The sequence below is a fragment of the Loxodonta africana genome, chromosome 1, assembly GCF_030014295.1.
Source record: "Loxodonta africana isolate mLoxAfr1 chromosome 1, mLoxAfr1.hap2, whole genome shotgun sequence".
Taxonomy (NCBI): Eukaryota; Metazoa; Chordata; class Mammalia; order Proboscidea; family Elephantidae; genus Loxodonta; species Loxodonta africana.
The window spans coordinates 194,213,209-194,239,850 of record NC_087342.1 but is presented as its reverse complement, the minus strand read 5'-3'; the positions used below and the strand labels follow the sequence as shown (position 1 = coordinate 194,239,850).

Genomic DNA, 26,642 nt, shown 5'->3' with positions numbered 1-26,642 from the left:
GACTATAGCCAAGTTGGCACTGGTGAATAGAAGACAGTATTGCTGAGCCCATTTATAACCTCCATCCCCACTACCATGGCTACCTGGTTGATAAGTCCTTTGGCAATGACAAGAGTGACTGGAAAAAGAGGCTGACTGGTATCCACAGAATGCATCATCCTATCCACTGGATTGTTAACATTCTCCTCTGCTGAGGTCACCGTTTGATGAGCGTTCACACGAGACAAATATCTTCACTTCTTCGCCCCATTCAGAGAGGTCTATCCACATGCCTCTTCCCCATACCTTCTTGTCATTGATTTTCCAATAATATTCCTTCCAAGACCATGACCATTCAGCTAAACCACTGGCCACAGCCTGCGACTCAGTATACAGTCATACATCTGGCCATCTTTCTTTCTAAGCAAAATGAACAACCAGGTACGCTGCCCAAAGTTGTGCTCACTGAAAGGATTTCCCTTCACTACCATCCTTCAGGGAGGTCCCAGGAAGAGGCCACAGTGCTGCTGCTGTCCACTTGTGAGTGGTGCGTGCATATCACACAGAGCCATCTGTAAACCACGCATGAGTTTTCCTCACTTAACAGATTATAAGGAACTCCCCAAAAGGCTACAGGTGCAGACTGGGAGAAAGAAGGTAATGTGACAGGAGTGGAGACCAAGGGCATTTGGGGCAATTCATCATGTAACTCACTTGTGCCTTTAGGTCCTGTTTGATCTTGATCTCATACATGCCGCTTTCATTTAATGATGGAGTGCTGCTGTGCACATTCGACTTAATGACTCTGTGGGTCAGATGACACCCAGTTCATAATGGGCAGCTCAGGTTGCCTGGCGACTAAGTGGCTCATGGCTAAGTGTTCAGTCTCTATTAAGGCCCAGTAACTAACCAAAAGCTGTTTCTTAAAAAGAGAGTAGATATCCTGCAGAGGATGGCAGAGCTTTGTTCCAAAATCCTAAGGGTCTGTGCTGTGATTCACTGATAGTGACCTGCCAAAGACTCCAAATAGCATCTCTATCTACCACTGACACTTCAAGAACCATTGGATCAGTTGGATCATATGGCCCTTTGAGGTTATACAGCCCTTACACTGACTGATGGGCCATGGTGACATTTTGGGCCTCCTGGAATTAGTGTCAGTTCAAAGTCAGAGTCCAGTAATCCTCAAAAAGTCTGATTATTTCCTTCCCCTCAATGAACACTTTCATAAAAGGCCGTAGATTCCTATGTGGAAGGCTGAAAGAAAGATTAACAGTACAAATTTTTGCTAGTGTAGTGGGGTCCTTCCTCAAGGGGGTCCAGCCTCCCTTTCATTCAAGGGGTTGTGGATCTGTGTCATGGATAGAATTATATCCTCCCAAAAATGTGTGTATCAATTTGTCTGGGCCATGATTCCCAGTTTTGTGTGATTTTCCTGTAAGTTGTAAATCCTGCCTCTATGATGTTAATGAGGGAGGATGGGCAGCAGTTGTGTTTGTGAGGCAGAACTCAGTCTACAAGAATGGGTTGTGTCTTGAGACAATCTCTTGAGGTAGGAAAGAGAGAAGTGAGCAGAGGGACAGGGGACCCTATAGCACCAAGAAAGAAGCACCAGGAGCAAAGCACATCCTTTGGACCTGGGGTTCCAGATTGGAGAAGCTCCTAGCCTGGGGGAAGATTAACAAGAAGGATCTTCCATCATAGCCAACAGATAGAGATAGCCTTCCCCTGCAGCTGGCACCCTGAATTTGTACTTGTAACCTAGATTATGAGAGAAAACATTTGTCTTTGTTAAAGCCATCTACTTGAGGTATTTCTGTTATAGCAGCACTAGATGACTAAGTCTGTAAACTGGCTTGAGTCTGGGAATTGAATGAAGGGCTGTGACTCTCTATTCTGGCCATCCAAGTTAGACTGCTATTCATTTGACCTAGAATTCTTCCACTTGTATGGATCAAGTAAATATTTAGTAGATTTCCTATCTATTTCACTCCTAGGGACACCATGGCTAAGCAGCCAACCCCATAAGTCCATATGAGTCAGACTTCTGATTTCTGCTTTTACTCTGCTGTCCATTATGGTAACCATGTTCACCTTGTCTTTGGTGATTAAGTGCTATCGCTTGGCCCCTAATATCCTAGAGTCCAATCAGCCTCATTGTAGGTAGGTGTCTTAATTCAATTAGGGCGGTTTCCACTGTCAAATTTCACTTCCATAAAGTAGCAATTACAAGAGTCTTCAAGGATGCTAGGTCTCCCTTTAAAAATTTGTTCTTCACTGTTCTGTTGAAAGCTGTGTCCTCTGGGTACTCCATAGGTGGGTCTATGGGTCCAACCTGATAAATTCACTCTAATTTGCCAGTTTCCCCAAGATTTTGGATACCTTCTTCTACAGTATACCAAGGCAGTTCTGGCATTTCAGCTTGATTTAGTGTAGGCCACCGCTTGACCTATGCTTTGGTGAACCAACCAAATAAACTCTTAGATCTTTTTCTGACCTTTCGAGCTGACACATTGAATGAGTAACCTGTGTTTAGTGGGCCCATATCAATAAACTCAGACTGATCCAACTTTATGTTCCTTGCACCATTATCCCACACCCTTAATAGCTATTTCTGTGCATATACCTCAGATTTCTGTTTGTATGTATTAGAAAAATCAAGCAGTTATTTTGGGTGTAGCATATCTCCTCATGTGTCACACTTAATACTTCACCTCTTAGGGCTTGCTGGAGGTGGAGGGGGGGTCCTGCGGACATTTAACAATCTCTTTTAAGGCATATGCCTCAGGCAATGCCCCAGGCACCACTCCAGGTGATATTATAGACAAATACAAAGACATAGCTGGGTTAATCTCATCAGATGGGGGTAGAAGGGTAAATGGTTTTACTGAGAAAGGTGGTTTAAAAGACAAAGCTAGAGTAATCTTTTCAGATGGGAGTAAGAATGTTGGTTCTGTTGGCAGGAGTGATTCAACCAAAATTAGGAGTTCAGTGTCCTCACCTTCTTGTTTATCTGCCCATATGTTCCCATCCCAAGTTTAAGGATCCCATTTCTTCCCAATCAATGACCTCACTTTAACTTCAGGTGTCATTTGAGTGTGGGAATTCAACTGGCATTGTAATTCAGCCACTCTTATAAAACTGGGTTTGGTTTTTGGCAATATGAGCTCGGTTGCTACATGAAAAAGGCTTTCTCTCAGGGCACAAGTGGCAACTTTCAAGTCTTTTTTGCAGTGCTTGAGCTGTGACTCTGAAGTATTGAGTTTATCCCTTTTACCATTTTGTCTAGTAAAAGTAGGACCAATCACCCAGCTCCTTTATACTTCTCAGTCTGACAAAATTATAGAAAAACATCAAGTGTACAATTACCCAGAGCCTTATATCTCACAAATATTTGATTCAATGGTGGTGATATTTTGCATATTTCTATTGCTACCTCGTGCCATGTATTTGCTGTGCCCTCTTAATTATTGGAGGCAGAGTCATCGATGCCTTTAAGACTAACCAGACTTGAGAACCAATTCAGACACTCATCATTTTAATTTTGTTCCTCTAGAACCATTTTCAATACCAAATGTCTTAAGCTGAGTTCTCTAGAGGAGCAAAACTGGAGAAGCACATATAAAAGTATATATGGAGAGTGATTTATTTCAAGGAAACAGCTCATGCAGTCGTGGAGGCTGGCAATTTCTAAATCCATGGGTCAGGTGCCAGGCTGGAGGCTTCTCCTAACTTATGTGGTTGCAAGGACTGTCAAACCCAAAATCAGCACATAAGGTGCCAGGCAGCTGGCTCACATCCCAAGAATAGGAGTTCAGGGAATGAAGAGATGATTGCAGGATCAAGAGAGAGAGAGAGCTTTGCCCAAACATTCATATATATTGTATGTAGGTCACACACCCGAAGGAAACACCCCTTTTAATTTATTGGCTCTTTGTATCAAATCACAAAATGGAGGATGATTACATAATATCTGTCAAACTACTGAGAATCATGGCATAGCCAAGTTGACACATAACCTTACCACTTTTCTATTCCTCTTTTAGTGAAAAATATTTGAGTTTTGCTTCTCTGACAGGTTCCAGCTTTTGTAGGTTTTACGGTAGATGGATGATTTTTTTTTTGTTTTTTTAATCTTCTGCCAATCTCTACCTTTTAGCTGGAGAGTTTAATCTATTTACATTTAGAGTAATTATTAATGGGGAAGAATTTACTTCTGCCATTTAGCTATTTTTTTTCTGCAATGTCTTATATGTTTTTTGTTCATTAATTCCTCCATTACTGCCCTTTTCTTATATAGTTTTTTTTTTTTTTTTGGAGTATAGCATTTCGATTAATTCTTTTCTATATATTTTTTTAGTTATTTTCTTGGTGGTTACCTTGGGAATAACAATTGACATCTTAAATTTATAACAACCTGGTTTGAATAATACCAATCCAGTTTCAATCATATACACTCTGATCCTATACATCTCATCTCTTCCTTTTTATATGGTTATTGTCACAGATTATATCTTTATATATTACATGGCCATTAACAGGTATTTATAATTATTGTCTCATGCATTTGCCTTTTAAATCACATAAGAATAAAAGAGGAGGTACAAACCAAAATTACAAAAATACTGGCTTTTATACTTATGTGATTACCTTTACCAGTGTTCTTTATTTGAACTCTATATTTTAGTTACTCTCTAGTATACTTCATTTCAACTTGAAAAACATCCTTTAGCATTTCTTGTAGGGCATGTCTGCTGGTAATGAATTCCCTCAGCTTGTACCTATTTCTGTCTGGAAATTTTTTAATTAGTTGACAGTATTTTTCTTTCAGGACTTGAAATGTGCCACTGCACTCCCTCTGACCTACATGGTTTCAGATGAGAAATCAGGTATTAATGTTATTGAGGGTCCCTTGAACATGATGTGTCTCTTCTCTTTTGCTGCTTTCAATATTCTTTGTTTCTGGGTTTGTGTAAATCTCTTTAAGTCTGTTCAGCTTGGAAGTCATTGAGCTTCTTGGATGTGTATATTGAACTCTTTCACCATTAAAAATAATATGTACTTTGATGATACTAAATCTTTCTGAGTAGCCAATTATGTCTAAGTGTGACATTACTAGATCAAAGTGATTTCAAGATCGATTGCATCAGTTTTCACTTTATGAGTGACAATATAATGTACCTTCAGTTGTATTCAACTTTATGAATTAAATATTTGCTTGTTCTATAAACTATTGAATGAGTGTGTAAATGTTTCTTACTCTGACGATAAATTCTCCTTTTCATTTGGTTAATTTTTCTTCAGCTATTTTGATATTATGTTATTGGGTGCATACAGATTTGGGGCCATTATAGCTTCCTTGTGAGTTGATAACATTCCATTTTTGAGTGTACCTTTTTATCTCCAGAAGTGTTTCTTGCCTTTTAATTTACTTTGCCTTGTATTGCTGTAGTTTCATGGACTTCCTTTTGCTTCATGTTTTCATGGTGTATATTTTTCTATCCTTTTAGATTTTCTGTGTACTTATAATTAAGGTATATATTTTGTAAGCAACATTTTTTTTTATGCAGTCTTCCAATTCTAGTTTAATACTTGGGCCATTAATTTATTTAATACTTTTGATAATTAATCAATTTAATTGGATGCAATTAAGAATATATTTAACTTTACGTCTCCCATTTGTTGGCTTTTTTGGGGGATATTTTTCTTTTCTTTCTTGACTTTTTTCTGGATTAGTCAAAATTTATTTTTATTATTCCATTTGGTATATTTTAGTGGCTTTCCTAGAGATTACAATCTGATCCTTATTTATTTCACCCTAAAAAAAAAAAAAATTATTATTTTACAACTTTTCTAAAAGGCCAGAATCTTAGAGCATTTTAACTTCGTTTACCAGTTCCTTCTTTTCAATTATTGTTATGCATTACTTCACATATATTTTAAACTCCACAAGTCATCACAATTACTGATTTGTACAGTTAATATTTATTTAGTTTACTCACATATTTATCTATTCCATTGTTCTTCATTCCCTACTGCACTTTTGAGCTCAGTCTGGGATAATTTTCCATTTTTTAAAGAATACACTTCAGTATTTCTTTCAGTGTTGGTTTATTAGTGACAAAATTCCTCAGCTTTTGTTTTTCTAATTGTATCCTTATTTGGTCCCTACTGTTTCTACTAGCTTTGGCTGTTATTGTAGTTAGGTGTCATCGAGTTGATTTTGACTCATGGTGACCTGATGTGATGGAGTAGAATTTCCTCATAGGGTTTTCTAGGCTGTATTTTTTTGTGGGAGCTGATTGCCAGGTCTTTCTCCTATGGAGCCACTGGGTGGATTTGAACTCCCAACCTTTCAGTTAGCAGCCAAGCAGTTAACCATTGCACCACCAGGGCTCCTTTGGCTAATGGGATAAAAAATTGATATAGGACACTTAAAAAAAAAAAAAAATCAAGTGAAGCCTAGCTTGAAGCAGGTACCAAATGAAATTTGTCGTGAACCCAGTTCTGACTGATGTATGGATTTTAAGGAAAGGTTGACAACAGTGTTTTTCATATATTCAACAATGAAAGAAAGGCTGTGTTAGGCTATGAACAACATCTGCAATCAAGTGAGAAGCCTAAGTTTTGGGGGAGGGTTGCAGAAAGCAGACTGATCAAGTTTGGAAGATTTGCGGGCAAAAAAGTTGCAAGGGAGGAAGTAGAAGGTACTGGTGAAAAAAACTGTTGACATAACCAATCATAAATTCTAGTTTGGCCCTGAAAGAAATGAAGCTAGGCAAATTATTAAATGTGTCAAGTATAATTATTAATAGCTGAAAGAGTGTTGTAAAGCTGTATATCAAGAAAAGGCAGTATTTTTAAACTTAGGTCATTTAGATGGAAAATATGATAGAGCTGGAAAGACTTCTGACCTTCTTTATCTGGCTGTGCACCCTTCTGCCTAAGGCCAAAACAGTTCCTAGGTGGGAGCCTGGCGCCTAATTTATAAGGAGAATGTGTAGCTTCTTAGCCTCTTTCTTGTGTTTCTATACCAAGTCTTCTATTACTCATCCTTAAAGAGACTCAGTCAACATCACCTTCAATTATATACTCTAGCTCTAAAACCTTGCTTCAATTAAATACGAATAATATAAAAGGGAAAAATTTTTGTGAAATTAAATTTTACGAAGCTTCTTTTGCTTCCTTTGAATTTGTACTTTTTTTTCTCTAAATTTGAGCCAGAAGACCAGAACTGTTGAATTTTGGCCTTTGGAGAAATTGCACAATTTATTTGACTCCTTCTCCTTTTTCTCTATTCCATAGATGAAATAAATGAGGTACAGAAAAGGCACCCTATAGGGGCTCGAAAGCAGAGCTAAACCCAGAAAACTCAGATTTCCTGGTATTTCCCACTATACTGTGGAGACTAGAAAATCCGTATTAGCTTACTCCGTCACTTAGCATATTGCACCCCTGCCGAACCTACTTTAAGATTCAGCAAATTTTTTAATGTGGAAGAATATAAAGTGGTTTCAATACTCTCTCTCCAGAGTATCAGATTTCTGAAAACAGCTGACACAAAGCACTTTTGCAACCAAATTTAATATAAAAACAGTGAGAGTATGCAAATAAGACGTAAAGCCAAACTTAAGAAATGAACTACAGAGATAATGAATTAACATAGTACCATTTTTAAGATTAGACTCTAGTCCTGCATTCTGTTCTTTTCTGGTGAACTGGGCACAAGCAACTCTGACCCTGTTCTTGCCCCTGCTGTAAATGCACATCTGGACAAGCAACAGACAGAGCAAGCTATGTATCAATTCTAATTTTTTTTTGACAATGTGGGTTGAGACATGCTCACTCCACCCCCATCCTGTTCTACTTCAATGTCAGAAGGAAATGAAGCCACAATGAGAAAAAAAAGAAGAGCTGTAACACCTTTTGTCTTCTGCCTTCTCCCTCCCTCCTCACTGTCCTCCCCACACAGAGCTACTCCACCTCTGATCTGCTTTGGTGTGACATCCTTGCCTGCCTGAGGGAGGAATGATGTAAAGGGACTGCAGTTGCAGACAAGTGACACACACAAGTCACAAGCCTCTGTAAGTACCAGATCTTCACAGGACTCAAGCCAAAGCCATGGCACTATCGCTGGAAGAATTCGTCCACTCGCTTGACCTCAGGACCCTCCCCAGGGTCCTTGAAATCCAGTCAGGCATCTATTTTGAAGGTAAGCACCCTGCCATCCCTTCACTGGCTAGAAAGTGCTTATAAGGTATATACTTTGGGGAACTGAAAGGGGACATTTTAATGGAGAATATATGCATTCTGTTAAAAGAAAGACGATCATAAGAAATATTTAATGGATGAATAGATAAGATCCAATATTGTCTGAGAAGGGAGAAACTAGATAGGACTTTTAGGTGGACAGGGATTAGGAAATGAGTGAAGCTTCTTGAGATTTTTGTAGGCCTTCAAAAATTCGACATAAATGGTGAATTATTTCTGTCTGTTCTTGAAATTGGCTGTAATGGAGTGAAAAGTTTTTTAAGTTATCCATATTTACGTTTCTAGAATATAAAAAATAAAATTTCATTTTTTAAAACAAAAAGCAACTATCAAAAGCAGTGTTTGGAAAGAAAAAAAATCTTTACCAAACTCTTTACCACTTCTAAATGTTACTTATATCAATACTTCCCTCACTTTTTCTGTAGTGGCCTAACTTTTAATTCCTTTAAAAAAAAATTCCTTTAAATAATGACAATTCTAATTCAAAGGTATAGAAATTAATGTTATTTATGTGATAATTTTTTAAAATCTATCCTGAAAAGTCAGAATTTAATTTGAAGTTTTGAATAATAAACTATTGAGTTTACTATGTTAATCCATGTAAAAGAACATTAAATCCTCCGATATTTATCTAGAATCTTTAAGCAGTTAACTTGAATACATGCGTAGCAAAGAGTCATTTTTATGCAAATATATGTTTTTGGTTACAAGAGTAGTAGAGTTGAGAAGGTAGTAGATACAGGTCAAGACCAACTTCTGGGAAAATAAAGACTGTAGGCCAGACTTTACCATTAATAGGCACAGGAATGGATTATATATTGTGAAATAAAAGAAAGATTGACAGATGTCAGAATCAGTTCATATACATATATACATATACATACACCTGGAAGTGAGAAACTGGTACAGGCTGTTCTCAGTTTACTAGAGGGTTTTTGTTTAATTCCTGTATAAATTGATTTTTTGGAATCAGATCATGTTTCTGCCATGTGTACAATATTGTGAAATATCTCTATGTTCCTAAATTAAAAAAAAAAAAGAACAGTTGCCATTGAATCGATTTTGACGTACAGCGATCTCATGTGTGTCAGAGCAGAACTGTGTTCCACAGGGTTTCAGTAGTCAATTTTTCAGAAGTAGATCACCAGGCCTTTCTCCCATGACCCCTCTATGTGGACTCAAACCCCCAGCACTTCAGCTAGCAGCCACGCACTTTAACTGTTTATACCACCCAGTAGATCTCTATGTTCCTAAGCTACCCCTAAGTCATTTTTGGCCTCATGATTTGTGCTTTTGAGTCTTTGCATAAGAAATTCTGTGTATCTAGGCTACAAAGATATCCTCTTATTTTATATCAATTTTACGGTTTTATATTTTCCATTTAGTTTTTAAGCCATTTGGAGGACACTTTGTTACGAAGTGTGCAGGGATCCAATTTTAGTTTTCTCCATATAATAAACCTGATTTCCCAGGACCGTTTACTGAAGCAGCCACCCTTTCCTCATTTCGTGCTGTTACGTTTAAAGTGTATTACATGGTCACACCTCTATCAGCCCATCTGTGAAATATCACTTGTATTCCATTAGTCTATTTTTTTTTCTGTAATTGTTCCAAAATCACTATTTTTATAACCAGGCTCTGGGAAAAAAAAAGTTAATATAGCCAATGTATAAACCAATTCTTCTGTTTTACTCTTCTTTTTCAAAGTTGACTTACCTGTTCATAAACCTTTAAAATAAGTTTTTTTAAAAAATCAATTGATTCCTTAAGAAATCTAACCGGGATATGTATTGGAATCTATTGATTTTACAGATTAAGTTGGGAAGAATTGACATTTCTACATTAAGTTTAATGAAAGAAAATAACATATCTTTTCATGTTTTCAGACAACCTTTTATTAGTTTACTGTGTAATATTTCAGTTAAGAGAAAAAAAAGTGTGTATCTTGGTGAATTTTCACAAGAAAACACATTCACGGAACTGCCAGCTGGGTTCAAAAAAAAACCAAAAAACCCAACTCATTGCCAAGTTGATTCTGACTCATAGTGACCCTATAGGACAGAGTAGAACTGCCCCATAGGGTTTCCAAGGAGTGGCTGGTGGATTTGAACTGCTGACCTTTCTGTTAGCAGCCAAGCTCTTACCCACTGTGCCACCAGAGCCCCAGCCCAGAGATATAACATTACAAGTGTTCTAGATGTTCCATCTTATGCCCTTTCTCAGTCATTGTCCACTATCTTCTCCAAAGGCGCCACTGTTGTTGTTGTGACTTTTGTCCATTTATGAACTTTATGTAAATGGAACATTACAGAATGTATTTTTTTCTGATTGGCATGTAGGTTCAACATTACGTTTGTGAAATTAATCTGTGCAGTTCTATATAGTTTGTTCACTTTCAGTGTATAAAACATTCCATTGAATGAATATACCACAATTTATTTATCTGTTCTACTGCTAACATGTATTTGGATTATTACCATTTTGGAGTTGTTACCAGTAATGCTGTTATGAAACATTCTTGCATATATGCATGTTCATATGTACGTACATTTCAGCTGAGTATATAGAAGTGTGGAATTGCTATGTCATGTGTATGTTCAATCTTTGTGGGTAGTAAAAAACCAGTTTCCTAGTTGATTTATATTCCCATCAGCAGTATATGAGGGTTCTAATTAATCCACATTTCTGCTAACACTTGATATTGTAAGTCTTCTTAATTTTAGCCATTCTGCTAAGCGTGTAATGATATCTTGTGGTTTTAGTTTGTATCTTTCTGATGATTAATGAGATTGAGTGACTTTTCATGTCCTTTTGGAGATACTCTTTTATGAACAGACAGTTCATACCTCTTGCTCATTTTTTATTGGATTTTACAATTTTTTATTATTGAGTTAATAATTTTTTTTATATGTATTTAGGATACTGACCATTTGTCATTTATCTGTGTTGCAAATGTCCCCCCTCCATCCTGTGCTGTAACATTTCATTTTCTTAATAATGTCTTTTGATGGATGGAAGTTTTTGATTCTAGTGTAGTCAGTTTACCATATTTTCCTTTTTGTGTGTTCTCAATTTTTATTTTCCTTACCTCAAGTTCATGAAAATATTTTCCTATACAGTATGTGGTATCAGGATGAGGCCAATATATTTATTTATTTTTCTTCTATGGAGCCAATTGGTACAGTGACATTTATTGAAAACTTACCTTTTTTATGCTACTTGCTGTTTTACCTTAATCATGAACAGCGTCCATATAAGCCTGGGTCTCTTTCTGTTCCATTTATCTATTGCAATCCTTACAGCAATGCAATTTTACCATATCTAAACTAATGTAGGTTTGTAATAACATGTAATATATAACTTATATTATTACATTATCTTATAACATGCTACAAAGAAGTGGTTCTCAAACCTGGTTGCACATTAGAAACACCTGGGAAAATTATAAAATATAGACGTCTGGGTCTCTCCCCAAGGGATAAGTATTTAATTTTAAGAGTTAAGTCTTCACCATTAGGTTTGTAAAAAATCTCCCCAATGATTATAACAAGCAGCCGGATTTGAGATATTTTTTTCAGGAGATCTTGAGCTTCTCTTTTTAAATTTATTCTTAGTTATTTGATTTTCTTCATGTCATTATAAATGGTATCATTTAAAATTTTCATTTTCTCTTTGTTTTGTTTATTGAATTCTAAGACTATACCTTTAGGTTCTTTTGGATTTGTTATGTACACATTGATGTTGTCTGTGAGTACTAATGGGCTTAATTTCTTCTTTTCCATGATAGAACTTTTTTTTTCTTCCATTAAAGCACTGACTAGCACTTCTAGTACAATATGAATAGGAATGATGGTAAAGGACCTCTATGTCTAATTCATAATCAGAGATTGAAAGTTTCAATAATTCACCGTTAAATATAATGTTTGTTTTAGGCTAAAGAATTTTTCTTCCTTTTCTGGAGTCAAGCAAGGAAACTGGATGAACTCCTAAAACGACTGCCTTGAGATAATTTTAAAAACTTAAACCAAAAATATCCCCTGAAGTCTTCTTAAAACCAAACAACAGTTTTGCTTAACTGGTAAAAAAATGTCTGCCTTAAGCATTATGCTCTTTTAAGAACCAGCTATATGAGATCAAAGTGACAACAGAAACTTGAAAGATTAGATAGGAACCTTAGGGGACAGTCAGTTTATGTTACTGGGGGAGGAACAACTCAGAAAAGAAGGATGAGAATGGTTGCACAACTCAAAGAATGTAAGCAATACCACTGAATTGTACATATAGAAACAGTTGAATTTGTGTATGTTTTGCTGTGTATGTTCTCAAAAACAACAACAAAATAAAATAAGGTTTCCTTCCATTAGTAGCTGGCTAACAGTTTTTTTTAAAAAAATTATGAATGTATTCTCAATTTTATCAAATGTTCTTTCTGTAACTTTTGTAATTATAATTTTCTTTCACACTGATAAATATTAGAATGTTAAACAAAGTTTTTTCTTATGGTGTAAAACCAGCTTAGTCATATATCATTGAATTTGGTTTTGTTTTTTTTTTTAATTTTTGCTTCTGTATTAGGGAATTATATCAATAATGTCCTAGCAGGGTTTTCATATCAAATTATACTGAATTTAAGAAATGTTTTTGATAGTGACTTTCTTTTTCTATTCTTATAAAGATTTTATATAAATTTGAAATTAATTCTTACTCAAATACTTGCTAGAATTCACAAGTGAAGCCAATCTGGGCTGAGATTTCTCAAACAGAAATATTTTCAATTATGGGTTCAATTTTTTAAATAGTAGGGTCTTCTACATGAGCATAGTTTATTTTACATTTTTTAAAACTGTCTTTTAGATCATTTATCTGAGTTAAAAAAAAAAGTCTCCATAGAGATCTTATGTTCTTAGGTTAGTTTCTAGACTGTACCCACATATGCATATATGGTTATATCTTGCTGTTTTGAATGATGTTATACTTTTTATGATTTCTCATTGGTTATTGCTGAATAGGTAAATGTAACTAAATATTATCAGCAGTATTTATGAAGTCTCTTAGTAATTCTAATAATTTATAATTTGTTTTTTATTGGTTTTCCTAAATAGATATTCATATCATCATAGTGGTTTTTGGGCTTTTTAGCATCAGCAAATATAAAGAGTTATATTTCTTCTCTACCAATTTTTACAACTTTTTTTTTTCTTACCTTTGTAGAGTAGACCAAGTCTTCCAATACTACGTTAAGTCATAGTGGGCATTTTTGTCTTGTTCCTAATCATAAAGAAAATGCATCTAAAGTTTCTCCATTAAGTGAAATACTCTAAGTTTTGGCATTTAACCATCACTAAATCAAGGAAGTTCCCACCTATTCCTTGCTTTCTAGATGTTTTCATAATGCATAGGTATCTAATATAATTGATACTATCTGTTAATGTGGTGAATCACATTTAAAGAGCTTTCCAATATTGAAAAATCCTTTCATAATATATATTCATTTTTGAAAAACAATGTAGGAATTTGAAATTACATTTAGTATTTTTGCATTTATAGCACTAGTGAAATAAGCCTATTTCTGTCTTTCTTTCTGTTGCACTTATCTGTTTTGGATTCAAGGTAACACTAACTTCCTAAAATGTGCTTATTCTTTCAGTAAGGTAAGTTGCCTTACTGGTATGAAGCACAGAGTTATGGGTTAGAAGTTCAGAACTCTGCCTCCTGGCTAATTTACAAATGAAATATGATTCTAAAGTCAACTTAAAATTGTCAATATTTCCTTTTTTCTGCTGTTAAAATAGGCTTCATCATAACCCTGAGGGTGAATGTGATGGTTAATTGAGCTATTGCATATAGAGTTTTTAGCAAAGTGACTAGCCTACAGAAAGCACACAATAAATCCTATCATTATTATAGTTACTTTTATTATTCATATGTTATGAGGAAAATTGATCAACTATTTCTAAAAAGTAAAACAAAGCAAATTTGAATTCCACCACTGTTCCATACACTAACATAAATTTAATATGGAGAAAATATTAAACTCTACAATATTAACAATAAAACCACTCAAAGAAACCATAGATGAATGTTGAACTAGGGACTTTAAAAAATGACCATGATTACGTTTGATGATTTGCTAGAAGGACTGATGGAACTCAGAAAGAAAAAAAAAAAGCTGTTATACTCATGATTATGGTTTATTACAGAAAAAAGAATACAGATGAAATCATCAAAGGAAAAAGTGATAGGACCAACCCAAGAAAAATCAGGCAGGAATTGTCAGTTGTCTGCTCCTAGAAGAGTTGCACAATGATTATTTCTCCCAAAATGGTATATGACAATACCTATGAAACAATGCCAGCCAGGGACGCTAACCAAAGCTTGGTGCCCAACATTTTTATTGAAGGTCAGTCACGTGGGCATGGAACATCTGTGTAGCTGACCTTAGCTACTCAGTCTCTAGCCCCTTCTTCTGAGGTCAAACAGCATGGCTCAGAATCCCAAACAAAAGCAGGCATTCACCATAAATCACTGTGTTTGTATAAACTATCTGGCATGGCCCGAGACCCCAGGTATATAAAGACACTCTTATCTGGCAGGATATTCAAAGGGATTATAAATTATCTCCCAGGATTGTGTCAAGAGCCAATCTCTTCTCTGGAATGTGAAGGGTTTGAGCACCCCCAAGCCTGCTCTAAAGCTCAGCTAACCTTTTATTGGACAGTTTTCTTTAGAAGAGTTTAACACTTATATTTAAGCCTATAATCCATCTTGAGTTAGCCAGAATTTTCTAACATCTGAAATACAACCAGTAAAAGGATTAACCAACTTTCTACCCAGTTGCAAACCATGCTGGGAAAGACTCAGAGAAGTTTCTCTTAAGAGAAATGAGGGAGTTAACCAAATAGTCATCCGGGTGAATCGCTTTCCAAACTGAGAGAACAGCTGGAGAAAAGTGCTATGGTAGGAACATATTGGCATGTTGTTGCTGTTGTTAGATGCTAGCGAGTCAGTTCTGACTCATAGCAACCCTATACACAACAGAACGAAACACTGCCCAGTCCTGCACCATTTTTACAATTTTTATGCTTGAACCCACTGTTGCAGCCACTGTGTCAGTCCAACTCATTGAAGGTTTTTCTCTTTTCCACTTACCCTGTACTTTACCAAGCATGATGTCCTTCTCCAGGAGTTGATCCTTCCTGACAACATGTCCAAAGTATGTAAGACACAGTCTTGCCATCCTTGCTTCCAAGAAGCATTCTGGTTGTACTTATTCCAAGACAGATTTGTTTGTTCTTTTGGCAATCCGCGGTATATTCAACATTCTTTGCCAACACCACAATTCGAAGGTGTAAATTCTTCTTCAGTCTTCCTTATTCATTGCCCAGCTTTCGCATGCATATGATGTGATCGAAAATACCATGGCTTGGGGCAGGCACACCTTAGTCTTCAAGGTTATGTCTTTGCTTTTTAATACTTTAAAGAGGTCTCTTGCAGCAGATTTGCCCAAAGCAATGTGTCTTTTGATTTCTTGACTGCTGCTTCCATGGGTGTTGATTGTGGATCCAAGTAAAATGAAATCCTTGACAACTTCAATATTTTCTCCATTTATCATGATATTGCTTATTGGTCCAGTTGTGAGGATTTTTGGTTTCTTTATGTATTGGCTGTTTTGAATCAGACAATGATATAACCTACTCTGCTGGGAATGACAACTGAAAGAGCAATGGTGTTTCTTTCATGGTCAAAAAGAACATTTAAAGATCCATCCTGATGGATAGTGACAGGATAAGATCCATACGCCTACAAGGAAGACCAGTTAATATGACTATTATTCAAATTTATGCATCAAGTGCTAAGGCCAAAGATGAAGAAATTGAAGATTTTTGTCAGCTTCTGCAGTTTCAAATTGATTGAACATTCAATCAGGATGCATTCACAATTACTGGTGATTGGAATGTGAAAGCTGGAAACAAAGAAGAAGGATTGGTATTTGGAGAATATGGCCTTGGTGATAGAAACAATGCTGGGGATTGCAGGATAGAATTTGCACGACCAATGGTTTCTTCATTGCAAATATCTTTTTTCACCAACATAAACAGCGACTATACACATGGACCTCAGCAGGTGGAATACACAGGAATCAAATCGACTACAAATGTGGAAAGAAACATTGATAAAGCTCAAACTCATCAGTCAGAACAAGGCCAGGGGTCGACTGTGGAACAGACCTTCAATTACTCATATGCAAGTTCAAGCTGAAACTGAAGAAAATCAGAGCAAGTCCACAAAAGCCAGAGTATGACCTTGAGTATATCCTACCTAAATTTAGAGACCATCTCAAGAATAGATTCGACATGTTGAACACTAATGACCTAAGACTACATGAGTTGTGGAATGACATCAAGGATATTATACATGAAGAAAGCAAGAGGTCATTGAAAAGACAGGAAAGAAAGAAAACACCAAGATGGACTTCAGAAGAGATGCTGAAACTTATTCTCCGAAGTTGAGCAGCTAATGCAAAAGGAAAAAATGGTGAACTGAAGGAACTGAACAGAAAATTTCGAAGAGTGGCTAGAGAAGACAAAGTAAAGTATTATAATAACGTGCAAAGAGCTGGAGATAGAAAAGAAAAAGGGAAGAACACGCTGGGTGTTTCTCAAGCTGAAAGAACTAAAAAAAATCAAGACTTGATTTGCAATAGTGAAGGATTCTACAGGGAAAATATTAAATGACGCAGGAAACATCAAAAGAAGATGGAAGAAATATGCAGAGTAATTATATCAAGAAGAGTTGGTCAACATCAACTATTTCAAGAGGTGGCATATGATCAGGAACCCATGGTACTGAAGGAAGAAGTCCAAGCTGCTCTGAAGGCATTGGGGAAAAACAAGGCTCCAGGAATTGATGGAATATCAATTGAGATGTTTTAACAGACAGATGTAGCGCTGGAAGTACTCGCTCGTCTATGTCAAGAAATATGGAAGACACCTTCCTGGCCAGCCAACTGGAAGAGAGCCATATTTATGCCTATTCCCAAGAAAGATGAATCAACCGAATGTGGAAATTATCGAACAATATCACAGGTAAGCAAAATTTTGCTGAAGATCATTCAAAAGCGGCTGCAACAGTATATTGACAGGGAACTGCCAGAAATTCAGGCTGGATTCAGAAGAGGACGTGGAACCAGGGATACCATTGCTGATGTCGGATGGTTGCTGGCTGAAAGCAGACAATACCAGAGGATGTTCATCTATGTTTTATTGACTATACAAAGGCTTTCACCTGTGTGGATCATAACAAATTACGGTTAACATAGTGAAGAATGGGAATTCCAGAACACTTAATTGTGCTCATGAGGAACCTGTACCTATATCAAGAGCCAGTTATCTGGACAGAACAAGGGAATACTGGGTGGTTTAAAGTCAGGAAAGGTGTGCATCAGGGTTGTATCCTTTCACCATACCTAGTCAATCTCTATGGTGACCAGAAAATCCAAGAAGCTGGATTATATGAAGAAAAACAGGGCGTCAGGATTGGAGTAAGACTCATTAACAACCTGAGATATGCAGATGACACAACCTTGCTTGCTGAAAGTGAAGAGGACTTGAAGTGCTTACTAATGAAGACCAAAGACCACAGCCTTCAGTATGGATTACACCTCAACATAAAGATAACCTAAGGAAGTATATTAACATACTTGAGAAAAAATGAGGAAGCCAGGGAGGCTTCAGAAAGGGAGAGAGTAATCACAAATAATGTCAGCAAGAAAATGATGGAGAATCACATATGGGGACAATGCATGGATTTTACACTAAGAGAAATGACGAGCCTGGAGATACCAATCTAAATTAGGAAAAACAAACCAATGCTAGAACTCTTCTCTTCACTATAAATTGATATAATGAACCGTATCTTTCACCATTTATCAAGAAGAAAAATGCCCATGAAACCACACATACATTTGCAGAAGTCAAAGCAGAGTTTTGCTTAACTGAGTCCATAAATATGCTCAAAATTATTTGCTATAGAAATATTTAAATGCCAAGAAGATGTTTTTTCCCTTCTTGCTAGTTCAGATTTTTTTTGGTGTCATATTTTGAATGTATTAAATATTATATTTCTTGTTCCTGTTAAAATCATGGAAATAATGAACTAAATTGTACATCGATTTCCTTTTCTCCCCCATCCCTCCCTCGCTACATCCCCTCCTTTCTTTTTTCCTTCTACAAAATAAAGTATGATCCTTGCCTTTAAGGACTCCATAGGCTAGTAAAAAAAAGATAGTTTTTTTTTTATTAGTCTTTACGATACAATGTGAAAGATGCTTAAATAGATATAATCTATCTGAGAACACAAGGGAGAGCACAACACATCCCCTGTGGAAGTCAGAGAAAACTTCAGAGCAGGTGATGATATTTGTGCTATGGCTTGCAGCTATATAGAAAAAGATGACCAGGTAAACAACAAATCTTCAGAATGAGAGTAGAGTAAACACTTTTGAAAATTCAACATGTCGCCGAAGAACAGCTTGAGGACTAAGCAATCATACTTTAAGTGGCTTCTGTACTATAAGGATATTGAATTTATACTATAATTAGTGGGGACGTATAAGAAGATATTATTTTTATAATGTTTTCCTAATTGCAAAAGAAAGCATGTTCACTGTAAATAATTTGAAAGTTACAGAAAACCCGCAGAATTTCTGAAGACATTTAATGCAAAAAACATAATCTTAGATAGATTAGACATCCATTCTAGTAGAGTTTCACAGGATAGATTTAAGTCAGAGATAAACAGAAAGGTGTTATGAGCAGTCGTAGATAGAAGGGAAGAGACAGAACCCAAGGACTTTTTGGGTAGAATCTTCTAAATTTGACAACAGATGGGAAGCAGTGAGAGAATGGAAGGAGTTGAAGATGGCCCTGATGTTTCTGGAATCAGCGACATGGTGTTGTTATTAGGTGCTGTCAAGTAGATTCTGACTCATAACGAACTATGTACAACAGAACGAAACACTACCATTTCTGCACCATCCTCACAATCACTGTTATGCTTAAGCCCATTGCTGCAGCCACTGTTAATCCATCTCTTTGATGGTCTTCCTCTCTTTCTCTGACCCTCTACTTTATCAAGAATAATGTCCTTCTCCAAGGATTGATCCCACGTAATAACAAGTTCAAAGTATGTGAGATGTAGTCGTGCCCTCCTTGCTTCTAAGGAGCATTCTGGTTGTGCATCTTCCAAGGCAGATTTGTTCGTTCTTTTGGCAGTCCATGGTACATTCAATATTCTTCCCCAGCGCCACAATTCAAAGGAGAAAATTCTTCTTTGGTCTTCCTTATTTACCGTCCAGATTTCATGTGCATATGAGGCAGTTGAAAACAACGTGGCTTGGGTCAGGCACACCTTAGACTTCAGGGTGACATCTTTGCTTTTCAATACTTTAAAGAGGTCTTTTGCAGCAAATTTGCCCAGTGTTTTTTGATTTCTTGACTGCTGCTTCCATGAGTGTTGGTTGTGGATCCAAGTAAAATGAAATCCTTGACACCTTCAGTCTTTTCTCCATTTATCATGATGTTGCCTATTGATCCATTTGTGAGGATTTTTTTTTTTTTTTTTTTATGTTGCGGTGCAATCTATATCTAAGACTGTGGTTTTTGATTTTCATCAGTAAGTGCCTCAAGTCCTCTTCACTTTCAGCAAGCAAGGTCGTGTCATCTGCATAATTCAGGTTGTTAATGAGTCTTCCTCCAATCCTGATGCCCCTGTCTTTTTCATAGAGTCCAGCGTAGATTATTTGCTCAGTATACAGATTGAATATGTATGGTGAAAGGATACAACCCTGACGCACACTGCTCCTGACTTTAAATCGTGCAGTATCCCCTTGTTCTGTTTTAATGATTGCCTCTTGATCTATGTGTAGGTTCCTCATGAGCACAATTAAGTGTTCTGGAATTCCCATTCTTCCCAATGTTATCTATAATTTGTTATGATCCACACAGTCGAATGCCTTTGCATAGTCAGTTAAACACAGGTAAACGTCTTTCTGGTATTCTCTGCTTTCAGCCTGGATCCATCTGATAGCTGCAATGATATCCTTGATTCCATGTCCTCTTCTGAATCTGGCTTGAATTTCTGGCAGTTCCCTGTTGATATACAGCTGCAGCCACTTTTGAATGATTTTCAGCAAAATTTTACTTGCATGTGATATTAATGATATTGTTCGATAATTTCCATATTCCGTTTTGTCTCCTTTCTTTGGAACAGACATAAATATGGATCTCTTCCAGCCAGTTGGTCAGGCAGCTGTCTTCCAAATTTCTTGTGAAATAGACGAGTGAGCTCATCCAGTGCAGCATCCATTTGTTGAAACATCGCAATTGGTATTCCGTCATTCCTGGAGGCTTGTTTTTCACCAATGTCTTCAGTGCAGCTTGTACTTCTTCCTTCAGTATCATCGGTCTTTGATCATATGCTACCTCCTGAAATGGTTAAACATCAACCAATTGTTTTTGTATAGTGACTTTGTATTCCCTCCATCTTCTTTTGATGCTTCCTGCATCGTTTAATATTTTCCCCATAGGATCCTTCACTATCGCAACTCAAGGCTTGGATTTTTTCTTCAGTTCTTTCAGCTTGAGAATGCAGAGTGTGTTCTTCCCTTTTGGTCTTTTATCTCCAGCTCTTTGCACCAAAAACCAAACCACCGAACCAAACCCGTTGCTGTTGAGTTGATTTCGACTCATAGGGACCCTATAGGACAGAGTAGAACTGCCCCATAGAGTTTCCAAGGACTGCCTGGTGGATTAAATTGCAGACCTTATGGTTAGCAGCTGTAGTACTTAACCACTACACTATTAGGATTTCCTTTGCACACGTCATTATAATACTTTACTTTGTCTTCTTGAGCCACCCTTTGAAATCTTCTATTCAACTCTTTTAATTTGCTATTTCTTCCTTTCACTTTAGCTACTCAACACTCAAGAGCCAGTTTCAGAGTCTCTTCTGACATCCATTTTGGTCTTTTCTTTTTTTCCTGTCTTTTTAATGACCACTTGCTTTCTTCATGTATGATGTCTTTGATGTCATTCCACAGCTCACCTCATCTTAGATCATTAGTGTTCAACAAGTCAAATCTATTCTTGAGATGATCTGTAAAATCATGTGGGATATGCTCAGGGTTGTACTTTGGCTCTCATGGATTTCATATAATTTTCTTCAGTTTCAACTTGAACTTGCGTATAATCAGTTGATGGCCAGTTCTGTCGTTGGCCGCTGGCCTTGTTCTGACTGATGAAACTGAGCTTTTCCATCATCTCTTTCCACAGATGTAGTTGATTTGATTCTTGTGTATTCCATCAGGCAAGGTCATGTGTATAGTCACCGTTTGTGCTGGTGAAAAAAGATATTTGCAATGAAGAAGTTGTTGTTCTTACAAAAATTCTATCATGTAATCTCTGGCATCATTTCTATCATCAAGATCATATTTTCCAGCTACTGACCCTTCTTCTTTGTTTCCAGCTCTTGCATTCCAGTTGCTAGTAGTTATCAATGCATCCTGATTGCATGTTTGATCAATTTCAGACTGCAGAAATTGGTAAAAAATCTTCAATTTCTTCATCTTTGGCCTTAGTGTTTGGTGAGTAAATTTGAATAATAGTCATATTAACTGGACTTTCTTGTAGGCGTATGGATATTGTCCTATCACTGACAGCATCGTACTTCAGGATAGGTCTTGAAATGTTCTTTTTGATGATGAATGCAATGCCATTCCTCTCAAGTCAGTAACATGGTAGATGATAAAAATATTAATTGAAAGTCAAACTACAAGAGGAGCTACAATATTGGAGATGGAGGCATAATTCAGACAAGGCCCAAATGAGTTTGAGGCCACTATAAGAAATACGGTATTTAAAGTAATTGACTGCTAACTGAAAGGCTGATGATTCGAAACAACCAGTGGCTCCTAGGGAGAAAGATGTGGCAGTCTGCTTCCACAGAGATTTACGGCTTTGAAACCCTATGCGGTTGCTATGAGTTGGAATTGACTCCATGGCACTGGGATGCAATGAATATTAGGTTGCCAAAAATGTTCAAATAAAGGTAAAGGAGTAGAATTCTCAGGGCTGACATTACAGATTTGTAAGGACCCTTCTGTTCTAGTTATCTAGTGCAGCCTTAACAGAAATACCACAAGTGGGTAATATTAAAGAACAGAAATTTATTTTCTCACAGTTTTGGAGGCTAAAAGTACAAATTAGGGTCTCAGCCATGTTGATTCCTTGTAGGTAGCCCTGAGTGTTCTTGGTTCCTTGTCTTGTAGACCTCTTCACATGGCGTCTGACTCCTCAGTGTGTGTGTCTATTCTATTGTGGTCTTTTTATAACTCAGAATTGGTTAGGTTTAGGGTCTAACCTACACTGGTATAACTTCACTAACATAACAAAAGGAAAACTCTATTTTCAAACATGATGAAATCTACTGGTACAAAGACCAGGAATTCAACATGTATTTTTGGGGACACAACTCAATCCATAACACATTATTATGTCAGAGATTGCCTTATGATCAATGTGGTCCATCAGAAAAAACATATGTGCCCCAAAGAACACCAAAATGGGAGGTGTGGATAGAGGAGGAGCCTGTGAAGCTAAAAAAACTGTCTCAGCAATAGAGGAGAAGCAGGGAAGAGTGAAGTAGAGCTTGTTGACAAAAAGAAATGGTATAAAGTACCAGAGAGAATGTTGGGGATAAATGTTCATTTTTACATGTGAATTATGGTGGATTATAAATTACAATTATAGTTCTATTTTAAAAAAGGCCTTTTTTGGGCAGTAGATGTGAATATATGTGTGTGTGTGTACATCTAGACAAAAGTATATATGAATATATGCATTATGATACATATAATTAAATACATATATTTGTTTACACACGAATATAGTGCATATATCTATATATAGATATATGGAGCCCTGATGAACAGTGGTTAAGAGTTCGGCTGCTAACCAAAGGTCGGCAGTTCAAATCCAGCAGTCGCTCCTTGGAAACCCTATGGGGCAGTTCTACGGTGTCCTTTAGGGTCTCTATGAGTTTATACATATATATGTATGTACATACATATGGACAGAGACAGATAGCTGCCATCAAGTCAACTCCAACTCATGGAGACTTTATGTACAACAGAGCAAAATATTGCCCAGACACAATCATTGGCATGTTTTAGTCCGTTGTTGCAGGTATTTTGTCAGTCCATCTCAATTAGAGTCTCTTTTGCCCTTGTTGGCCCTCTACTACCCCAAACATGAAGTCCTCCCTAGTGAGTGATCCCTTCTGATGACGTGTGCAAAGTAAATGAGTCAGACAATGTTCTGTTGTGATCCATAAGATTTTTATAGGCTAAGTTTCAGAAGTAGAACACCGGGCCTTTCTTGCTAGTCTGTCTTAGTCTGGAAGATCTGCTGAAATCTATCCACCATGGGTGATCTTGCTGGTATTTAAAATACAGGTGGCATAGCTTCCAGCATCACAGCAATATGCAAGCTACCACAGAATGACAAAATGACAGGTTTAGGTGGTGGACATAAACATATGTATATACACACACACACGCACACACACATTTATAAATATATATTTAATCTTATTTAAATTAGTTAATTTATATAGACATTTAGCCTTTAGAAGTGTCTTTTGGGTTTACTGTTACTATTATTTTTTCCATTATCAGGGTCACCTAATTGCCGTATCTTCTAACTCTGCCCTGGGGATAAAACTAGAATATTCTTGCTTTGCTTTCTTGAAAATTTAAATGAAAAATCATGTAGTGAATACAGCAATGTCTTTAAGAAATTTAAAGGTAATTTATTGATGGCTGTTTGACCATACAAATTTGTATTGCTGAAGTAAATACACACACACACACACACACAAAAACCCAAAACCTTGTATTATCTATGCATTTGTCTTGTCTTTTAATAGCTAATTACTGATAAGAGGTTAATAAGTATGACAGTGAAGAATTAACTCTTAAGACAATGGGTTGGAGAGAGATGCTGATGAAGAGTGAGCCACTTGTATCAGGTGGACATTTGAGACTGTGTTGGCATCTCCTGTCTGGAGGGGAGATGGGAGGGTAGAGAGCGTTAGAAACTGGCAAAATTGTCATGAAAGGAGAGACTGGAAGGGCTGACTCATTAGGGGGAGAGTAAGTGGGAGTATGGAGTAAAGTGTATATAAGTTTATATGTGACAGACTGACTTGATTTGTAAACGTTCACTTAAAGCTCAATAAAAATTATTTTTTTTAAAAAAGAATTAACTCTTAAACTTTGGTTGAATATATTGAATAATAATTCTTAGTGAATTATGCATCACATGAACATGAGTTTTATGAATTTGATGTACACATGAGAGTTCATATGGCAAAACTTATTCCCATTTTAATGCCAATATAATTCTTTTATGGTTAATTAGATTTAGATTTATTTAGGCTTAATTTAATCCATCAGTGAAATGGTAGTAAAATCAGAGCAAATTTGAAAATTATATGTATTCTACTTAAATTTAAATAGAATAAACTTACCCCATGTGTCTGTCAGTGTGTTTAATGTTGGGGCTTGCATGTTGCTGTGATGCTGGAAGCTATGCCACGGGTATTCAAATACCAGCAGGGTCACCCAAGGTGGAAAGGTTTCAGCTGAGCTTCCAGACTAAGACACACTAGGAAGAAGGACCAGGAAGTCTACTTCTGAAAAGATTTAGCCAGTAAAAATCTTATGAATAGCAGGAGAACATTGTCTGATAGATTGTCGGAAGATGAGCCCCTCAGGTTGGAAGGCACTCAAAAGATGACTGAGGAAAAGCTGCCTCCTCAAAGTAGTGTTGACCTTAAGAATGTGGATGGAATCAAGCTTTCGGGACCTTCATTTGCTGATGTGACACAATTCAAAATGAGAAGAAACAGCTGCAAAAACCATTAATAATTGGAACCTGGAATGTAACAAGTATAAATCTAGGAAAATTGAAAGTCATCAAAAATGAAATGGCACGCATAAACATTGAAATCCTAGGCATGAGTGAGCTGAAATGGACTGCTACTGGCCATTTTGAATCAAGCAATCATATGGTCTCCTATGCCAGGAATGACAATTTGAAGAGTTGCATTCATTGTGGAAAAGGACATTTCAAGCATCCTGAAGTACAGTACTGTCAGTGATATAATAATATCCATTACTCTTACAAGGAACACCAGTAAAGATCTGTTAATAATATTGTTCAAATTTATGTATCAACCGCTAATGCCAAAGATGAAGAAATTGAAAATCTTTACCAACTTCTGCAGTCTGAAATTGATCGAACATGCAATCACGATGCATCAATAATTATTAGAGACTGGAAAGTGAAAATTGGAAACAAAGAAGAATCAATAGTTGAAAAATATGGCCTTAGCAATAGAAACGATGCTGGAGATCACATGACAGAATTTTGCAAGACCAATGACTGCTTCATGCAAATACCTTTTTTTCACCAACATAAACAGTGACTATACACATGGAGTTCACCAGAAGGAATACACAGGAATCAAGTTGACTACATCTGTGGAAGGAGTCAATGGAAAAGCTCAATATCATCAGTCAGAACAAGGCCAGGGGCTAGCTGTGGATCAGACCATCAATTACTCATATGCAAATTTAAGTTGAAACTAAAGAAAATTAGAACGAGTCCACGAGAGCCAAAGTACAACCTTGAGTATATCCCACCAGAATTTAAAGAACATCTCAAGAATAGATTTGACACGTTGAACACTAATGATTGAAGACCAGATGAGTTGTGGAATAGCATCAAGGACATCATACATGAAGAAAGCAAGAGGTGATTAAAAAGAGAGGAAAGAAAGAAAAGACCAAAATGAATGTCAGAAGAGACTCTGAAACTTGCTCTTGAGCGTCGAGTAGTTAAGCTAAAGGAAGAAATGATGAAGTAAAATAGTTGAACAGAAGATTTCAAAGAGCGGCTCAAGAAGACAAAGTAAAGTATTACAATGACAAGAGCGAAAAGCTGGAGATGGAAAACCAAAAGGGAAGAACACAGTCTGCATTTCTTAAGCTGAAAGAACTGAAGAAAACATTCAAGCTTTGAGTTGCTATATTGAAGGATTCTATGGGAAAATATTAAATGACTCAGGAAGGAACAAAAGAAGATGGAAGGAATACATAGAGTGACTGTACCAAAAAGAATTGGTTGACGTTCAACCATTTCAGGATGTAGCGTATGATCAGGACGTAGCGGAATTAAAGGAAGAAGTCCAAGCTGCACTGAAGGCAGTGTTGAAAAACAAGGCTCCAGAAATTGATGGAATATCAGCTGAGGTATTTCATTAAATGGATG

At 36.6% G+C, this 26,642-nt stretch overlaps 1 protein-coding gene across 2 annotated transcripts in view; it reads left to right on the top strand.

The window, feature by feature from the left end:
- Nucleotides 1-7,878: 7,878 nt before the first annotated feature.
- Nucleotides 7,879-26,642, top strand: part of THEMIS (thymocyte selection associated) — a 217,905-nt gene continuing 199,141 nt past the window's right edge. Inside the window, exon 1 of one of the 2 annotated variants that reach the window (XM_023558300.2) lies at nucleotides 7,879-8,191. In XM_023558300.2, coding sequence (XP_023414068.1) covers nucleotides 8,101-8,191 — 91 coding nt within the window. In that variant the 5' untranslated portion in view covers nucleotides 7,879-8,100. The remainder of the gene's footprint in view (nucleotides 8,192-26,642) is intronic. The other variant, XM_003404025.4, reaches the window with a different exon arrangement.